This window comes from Asparagus officinalis, chromosome 2, assembly GCF_001876935.1.
Source record: "Asparagus officinalis chromosome 2, Aspof.V1, whole genome shotgun sequence".
Classification (NCBI taxonomy): domain Eukaryota; kingdom Viridiplantae; phylum Streptophyta; class Magnoliopsida; order Asparagales; family Asparagaceae; genus Asparagus; species Asparagus officinalis.
The window spans coordinates 18,133,284-18,141,305 of NC_033795.1; the positions used below are offsets into that span (position 1 = coordinate 18,133,284).

The window sequence follows — 8,022 nt, forward strand, 5'->3', positions numbered from 1 at the left end:
CCCAGCTCACTGTTACCCTATCTCTCTCATTCAGGCGATCCAAATCAACTCTAAACAATAAGCCTAAAATCATTAGAAACATCGTTCATTTTTTTCCATAGATTAAACCCGGCTAGAAAAATCTCAGCAACCGGCTATTTAACTCCCGAGTCCTGGGGGCATTTATCCTCAGCTCATCATCTGCTGCCCTCCACCAAATCCTGTGCGCTGTGGCCCCCCGGTCATCACTCCAAATCTCACTCCTTTTTAATTCCCAACTACTATCAATTAAACATTAATATTAGCCTAAACAATTCATTATAATCGTGCATATAAACCCCTCTTCAAGTCATGTTATTCAACAGAGGTTGAGACCTTTGGCGCCAATAGATTCCATCTGCTGCTGCCACAGACTTCTGCTCATCAAACACATATCAGGATGGAATCTTTGGAGATTCCATCGCCGGTTGCTGAGAGGTTGGAATCTACTGTTGCAGCGGCGACGAAAGTTCAGAAGGTCTACAGGAGCTACAGGACCAGGTGCAGGTTAGCAGACTCTGCTGTGATCATTGAGGAGCTCTGGTAAGTTCAACATTCTTTTCTATTTTTTTAATTAATTTTTTTTTTTCAAATTTCGAGTTTATTTTGAACTAATTTGGACTTTTTTTTGGGTTCTTCAATAAAAAAGGTGGCAAGCGCTGGAATTCGCTACCTTGAACCACAGCGCGGTTTCTTTCTTCAATTTCCTCAAGCCTGAATCAGCCGTTTCAAGATGGAATCGAATTAGTCTGAATGCGTCAAAGGTTTGTTTGTTGGATTTAAATCTAATTAAATCTATTTGTGGGCACATATGATTAATCATTGTGTATTGCTATCCTTAATGATAACCCACTTAAAGTGATCAATCAATTTGGGTTAATGAGTATTTAAATAAATCATAGGCTAAATGTGCAGATACCAGGTTGTAATTGTAATTTGATGAGGGGCCAAATTATAAATTTTCAACACCTATATATATGGGGTTATGATCCCTAATCTAGGGTTAATCACTCTCATTCTCTTATCCCCATCTAATTAAAGAGAGTCATAAGAGAGAAACCCTAAGTTTAGAAGATCATGAAAACCCTAACTCAGGTCCAAGCAATGGATTCAGGTATAAGCTTCCGCTCTTAATGTTTAATCTCTATGTTTTAATCACGTTTATGTCCTACAAGTGGTATCAGATCCTCCTGTGATCAATTCTTAGGGGTTTAAGTTTTAAAATTGGGTTTTTTTATCTTAAATCTCTGGATTCAGAACTGTTCACGGATGAACAGTAAGAGGTTCCTTTTTTGTATGATTTTTTCTTTCGATTTTGGATCTGTTGCACTCATGAACTGTAAAGTTCATCTCTTTTTTGGTTTGATTCTGTTTTGGATGTGTGGATCAGAAATAGATTCAAGTTTTGGATCTGGATTGAGTTCAAAATCGACAGAAAAAATGGGTTTTTTGTTTTGGTTTGTCGTCGTTCTTCAACTGTTCGCCGGAGCTGAATCGACGGCAGCCCCACTGTCAGTGGCGGGGGGGGGGTTTTGAACGAAATCCCAAGGGGTGTTCGTTAGCTGCAGCTCAGGCAACGGCGCTTCAGATCTGAACCCTAATGGGTGAAAGATAAATTAGGGCAAAAAAGGAGGAGGTTACCTCGATTTTGGGCGAGCTTCGTGCTCAATTTCAGGTGAGCTTCGTGCTCAATTCAGTCAAGCCTCGGGCTTGGAAGTTTCAGTGAACTTCGGTTTGCTTCTCAGATGAGCCTCGTGCTCAATTCCAACGAACCTCGTGTTCGTTCTCAGACGAGCCTCATGCTCGATTCAAGCGAGCCTCATGCTCAATACAGTCGAACCTTGTGTTCAAACAATCATGTGAACCTCGGGTTCAACTCAAGTGAGCTCGAACCTCATTGTAGGCGAGCTCGACGTTCGGATCTCAGGCAAACCTTGGGTTCGAAATCGAGCATCAGATCTACTCGAGCTTCATCTGCTCATCAGGGAACTTCAGGCGAGCTCTTCGAGGTTCGAGCTTTGGCTGAGCTTCGGCTTGGAAACTTGACCTTCGTCGGCTCATTTGGGAAGTTCAAACGAACTTCGTGTTCACTGAGGGAAAGCTTCAATTTTATCGAGCTTCAGCCGTTAATTTTAGGCGAGCTTGAGATTTTTCTCGTCGGCTCATTTGGGATTTGACGAGCTTCGTCGGGTTTAAGAAGAACTGCGGGGATTTTCCCTATTGAGAAGAAATGAATGCATTTCTTCTTCTGCCCAAAGTCTTCCTAAGACAATTAAGTCAATTTTGGGCCTTAATTCGTTATGGGTCCAGTTTGGTATACTTAATTAAATTAAGTTATGAGGCTCTAATTAAGCTATTAAAATTTAAATTAAATTAAATTAATTTTAATTTGATAGTTAATCAATTATTTAATTCAAATAATATGACACTAAGGCATTATATTTGTCTCTCATTCCAAATGATTGATTGAAACAAGAAGTTGCCAAAGTAACCTCTCTGTGTAGATTGTTCATGAGGGATGTTAGATGGTTGTGTGTATGTTTTCGTATAAATATTTAATCGGCCCAAAGGAATGTCAATATTTGTTTAGACTGTATACACATCTGTGATGATAAACGTGTGACAATTATAAGGTTTACATGTGAATAATGAATAGATCCAAGAGAGTTTCACTATTTGACATGAGTTATTGTCAATGTTTGATCATTGCAACAAGGTATCACTTACAAGTTAATATTACTGTCCAAATACTTGATATTAATGTTGTACCAGATATCTTGAGATGGAATTTGTCATTATTTGAATTTTATTGATTACAAATTACGGTTAATAATATGAGTATCTTTTGTTTATTTTAGCTAATGCATCTGCTGTAACAATTTCTACTAACATCAACTCAATTCTCATGCTCAATGGGACTAATTTTCAAGGTTTGGAAAGAGAACATATTAATTATTCTTGACTGCATGGATCTAGACCTTGCATTAAGAACTGAACAACCCCAACCTCTCAATGAGGATAGCGCTACTGATGTAAAGAAGGAGTATGAGAAATGGGAGCGTTCAAACCACATGAGTCTTATGATCATTAAGCGCGGCATTCCGGAAGCCTTCAGGGGCATATAATCCGAAGGGATTACTAAGGTTAAATATTTCCTCGCCGAAATTGAGAAGCATTTTGCGAAAAACGATAAGGTAGAAATAAGCACGCTTTTAGCTTGCTTGATTTCGATGAAGTATAAGGACAAATGAAATATCAGGGAGTACATTATGGAAATGTCTCATATTGCTTCAAAACTTAAGGCGCTTAAACTCGATCTTTACGATGAGTTATTAGTGCATCTGGTTCTGTTGTCTCTTTCTACACAGTTCAATCAGTTCAAGGTCAGTTATAACTGCCAAAAGGAAAAATAGACTCTAAATGAGCTCATTTCATACTGTGTACAAGAAGAAGACATGTTAAAGCAAGATAAGATAGAAAGTGCTCATTTGGCTTATGCCTCTAAAGATAAGGGCAAGAAAAGAAAGAATGATAATGAAGCTGTTAAGGGTCCAGTTCAGAAGAAACAACATAAGGATAATCAGTGTTGCTTCTTCTGTAACAAGCCTAGATATGTAAAGAAGGATTGTACCAAATATCATGCTTGACGTGCTAATAAGGGTACGTTCCTTATTTTGGTCTGTTCTGAGGTTAATTTAGCTTCAGTACCTAGGAACACTTGGTGGTTAGACTACGGTGCTACTATTCACATAAGTGTTTCTATGCAAGGTTGCCTGAGCTACTGAAAGCCAAGTGATGTTGAAAGACACATCTTTGTGGGTGACGATCAATCGGTAGATGTGAAAGCAATTGGGCATTTTAGATTACTATTAGGAACTAGTTCTTATTTGGACTTAAAAGATACTTTTGTAGTACCATCTTTTAGACGGAGTTTGGTTTCTGTTTCTGTATTGGACAAATCAGGTTATCATTGTTCATTCGGAAATAGTCAATTCAGTTTACCTTTTAATTCAAATATTGTGGGAACCGGTTACTTGAGTATTTGTGATAACCTATATTTGTTTGATACAATTGCTTCTTATAATGAATCCTTGCACGTGGAATCACGTGGTACTAAACGTAAATTAAATAAGGAAAATTCGACGACATTATGGCATAAGAGCTTGGGTCATATCTCAAAAGGTAGAGCTGAGCGTCTTGTGTCTGATAGCATTTTGGATTCCCTCGATTTTTTAGATTTCAACGTATGTGTTGAATGTATTAAGGAAAAACATACTAAAGTTAAGAGATTAGGTGCCAACAGATCTTTGAAAGTCTTAGAATTGATACATACAGATATTTATGGGTCATTCCCTACAAAATCTTAGAATGATCAACAATATTTTATATTATTCATAGACGATTACTCACATTATGGGTGCCTATATCTCATTCATGAGAAATCTGAGTCTCTGGACATGTTCAAAGCCTATAAAGCCGAAGTTGAGAATCAATTCAACAAAAGAATTAAAACCGTTAGATCTGATCGTGGTGGTGAGTACTATGATAGATATGATGGTTCAGATGAACCTTATAAGCTTTGGACTGGTCGAAAGCCCAATTTAAAGCACTTACATATTTGGGGATGTCCAGCTGAGACAATGCCTTATAGGCCAAATAAAAAGAAATTGGACTCCAAAATAGTTAGCAGCTACTATATTGGGTATTCTAAACCTTCAATGAGCTACAAGTTTTATGATCTTACACTCAGAAATATTTTTGAGACGGGAACAATAACATTCTTTAAGGATGTTGAGTTTGACGGAGAAATAAGGTTAGAGACATTGTTTTTAGGAGGAATTGGCTTCAGACCCAATCCATACAGTTGCTTTTAACAATATTCAGGTTTCTATACCTGTTGTTGCTCAAGAAGTAAATCTGAAACCTCAAGATGATAATGTTGAACAACTCCATGTTCCAGAAAAACAAACTCAATAACCTCAAGAATCAGTACCATTAAGGAGATCCACGAGAGAAAGGAAAAATGCTATTCCGGATGACTATATTGTATTTCTCTAAGAATATGAGGAAAGTAATGGAATATTAGAAGATAATCCAATCAACTTCCTTCAGGCCATAAAAAGTTTTAACTCTCAACAGTGGATTGATGTCATGAATGAAGAGTACAAGTCTATGCAAGACAATAAGGTTTGAGAACTTGTCCAATTATCAGAATGTGCAAAACCAATTAGTTGTAAATAGATTTTTAAAACCAAGAGGGATACAAACGGTAATATGGAGAGGTATAAGGCACGTCTTGTAGCTAAAGACTTTACTCAAAAGGAATGTATTGTTTATACAGAGACTTTCTCTCCGGTTTCATCGAAAGACTCTTTCAGAATAATCATGGCACTTGTTGCTCATTATGATCTTGACTTACATCAGATGGATGTTAAGACTGTATTTCTCAATGACGACATTGATGAGATAATTTATATGGTGCAACTAGAAAACTTTGTGTCAGGAGACCCAAAGAATATGATTTGCAAATTAAGAAAATCCATCTATGGACTCAAGCAAGCTCCTCGTCAATGGTATTATAAGTTTCAACAAATAATTATCTTGTTCGGTTTTGAGATGAACATTATTGATGATTGTGTATATCACAAGTTTAGTGGGAGTAAATATATTTTTCTGGTTCTGTATATCGATGACATATTACTTGCCACTAATGATATAGGCATGTTGCACGAAACCAAGAGATTTCTATCAAAGAATTTTAAGATGAAAGATCTTGGGGACATTTCTTTTATATTAGGAATCCAGATACATCGAGATCGCTCTCGAGGTATTCTTGGATTATCACAAAAAAGCTATATCGATAAAGTACTTAAAATTTGGCATGCAAGACTACAGATCAGGAGATACCCCTGTTGCTAAAGGTGACAAGTTTAGTCTCAATCAGCGCCCTAAAGGTAACCTTGAAATTCAGGAAATACAGAAGATTCATTATGCTTCGGCTGTAGGTAGTGTAATGTATGCTCAGGTATGTACGCGTCCGGATATTACGTACATTGTTGGGATGTTAGGCAGATACTTAAGTTGGGGTATTCTTAGGGATAACCTGGTCGGTATAAGAGAGATGAACAAGAAAGGTAAATTCGAACCCAAGTGGGAAGGACCATTTGTAATAGACACAGTCTATTCAAACGGCGCTTACCGTCTGATTTCCCTAGAGGGCGCCAGGCAATTAAGGTATGTACGCGTCCGGATATTACGTACATTGTTGGGATGTTAGGCAGATACTTAAGCAACCCTGGTATAGATCTTTGGATAACAGTCAAAAGGGTTATGAGGTATCTTTAGAAAATAAAAGATCATATGCTCATATACAAAAAATCAGAACAGTTGGAGGTCATTGGGTACTCTGATTCTGATTTTGCTGGATGCCAAGATAGCAGAAAGTCTATATCAGGCTATATTTATATGTTAGCAGAAGGAGCTATATCATAAAAAAGTATCAAACAGACACTTGTAGCTTCCTCCACTATGGCAGCAGAATTTATAGCTTGCTATGAGGTATCCAATCAGGGAATATGATTGCAAAATTTTATCATGGGATTGCGCATTCTGAAAAGTGTGGAAAGATCACTAAGGTTATATTATGACAATAAATTTACAGTAATGTATTCTAATAAAAACAGGAGCTCAACTAAGTCAAAATATATTGATATTAAGATCCTGGTTGTGAAAGAAAGGATACAGAGTGGACAGATATTCATAGAGCACATTGGGACAAACTCCATGATAGCTGATCCTCTTACCAAAGGATTGCCACCTAAGGTCTTTCATGAGCATACTGCTCATATGGGTGTGGTATTATTTGATGATATCATGATTTAGTGGGAGTTTGTGATTGTGGTGCTTTATGTTAGGTCGTATTATCTGATCAAAATAAAGTTTGTCAGTTCATACACTCTGGTACATAATGTTGAGGTTGACCTCACTAAAGTTTAAGGGAGGATCAGTTGAAAATAAACATGTACTGATCACATTGCATGTAATTTTTATGCTGCATATCTATGATTGATCTATGTCGTTTGATTGTATTGGTATATGTGACCATTGATGGGTCGACTCACGATAAATGTGACGAATGCCACTTTGATACTATATTGATATAGTCAATGAACGAGATTGTTTGGAAATATTTTTTTCAGTGATAGCAATTTTGAGCTCATAAGGTTATACATAATTTAAGGAATCATATGGTGCCCAAGTGGAAGATTGTTGGATTTAAATCTAATTAAATCTATTTGTGGGCACATATGATTAATCATTGTGTATTGCTATCCTTAAGGATAGCTCACTTAAAGTGATCAATCAATTTGGGTTAATGAGTATTTAAATAAATCATGGGCTAAATGTGCAGATACCAGGTTGTAATTGTAATTTGATGAGGGGCCAAATTATAAATTTGCAACACCTATATATATGGGGTTATGGTCCCTAATCTAGGGTTAATCACTCTCATTCTCTTATCCCCATCTAAAGAGAGTCATAAGAGAGAAACCCTAAGTTTAGAAGATCATCAAAACCCTAACTTAGATCCAAGCAATGGATTCAGGTATAAACTTCCGCTCTTAATGTTTAATCTCTATGTTTTAATCACGTTTATGTCCTACATTGTTGTCATTTCTCATTCCTTTTTTATTTAAAATTCTCGATATATATGCAATTAGTGATCAAGAAGAATAGATGATAAATGTTTTCGATTTGGCTTCTTGCAGGTTGGACAGGGTTTATCAAAAGATTCCAAAGCTCTGAAGCTGGCTTTTCAGCACTGGATTGAAGCCGTGAGCCTCCTTTGTTTAGTTTTCAGTATTTTCTTTCATTTGGCTACTAGTTATTTTCCTCCTGAAATGTTAACCAGTGAGTAACAATAAATTGTTAGTATAGATTGATCCAAGGCACCGTTACGGGCATAATCTGCACATGTATTATGAGAAATGGAGTGAAAGTGAT

General features: G+C 36.8%; 1 protein-coding gene across 1 annotated transcript in view; it reads left to right on the forward strand.

The window, feature by feature from the left end:
* LOC109830897 (IQ domain-containing protein IQM3-like) overlaps positions 203–8,022 on the forward strand; it is a 15,720-nt gene continuing 7,900 nt past the window's right edge. The window contains exons 1-4 of the mRNA XM_020398254.1: positions 203–561; positions 668–782; positions 7,788–7,853; positions 7,957–8,017. Coding sequence (XP_020253843.1) covers positions 419–561; positions 668–782; positions 7,788–7,853; positions 7,957–8,017 — 385 coding nt within the window. The 5' untranslated portion in view covers positions 203–418. The remainder of the gene's footprint in view (positions 562–667; positions 783–7,787; positions 7,854–7,956; positions 8,018–8,022) is intronic.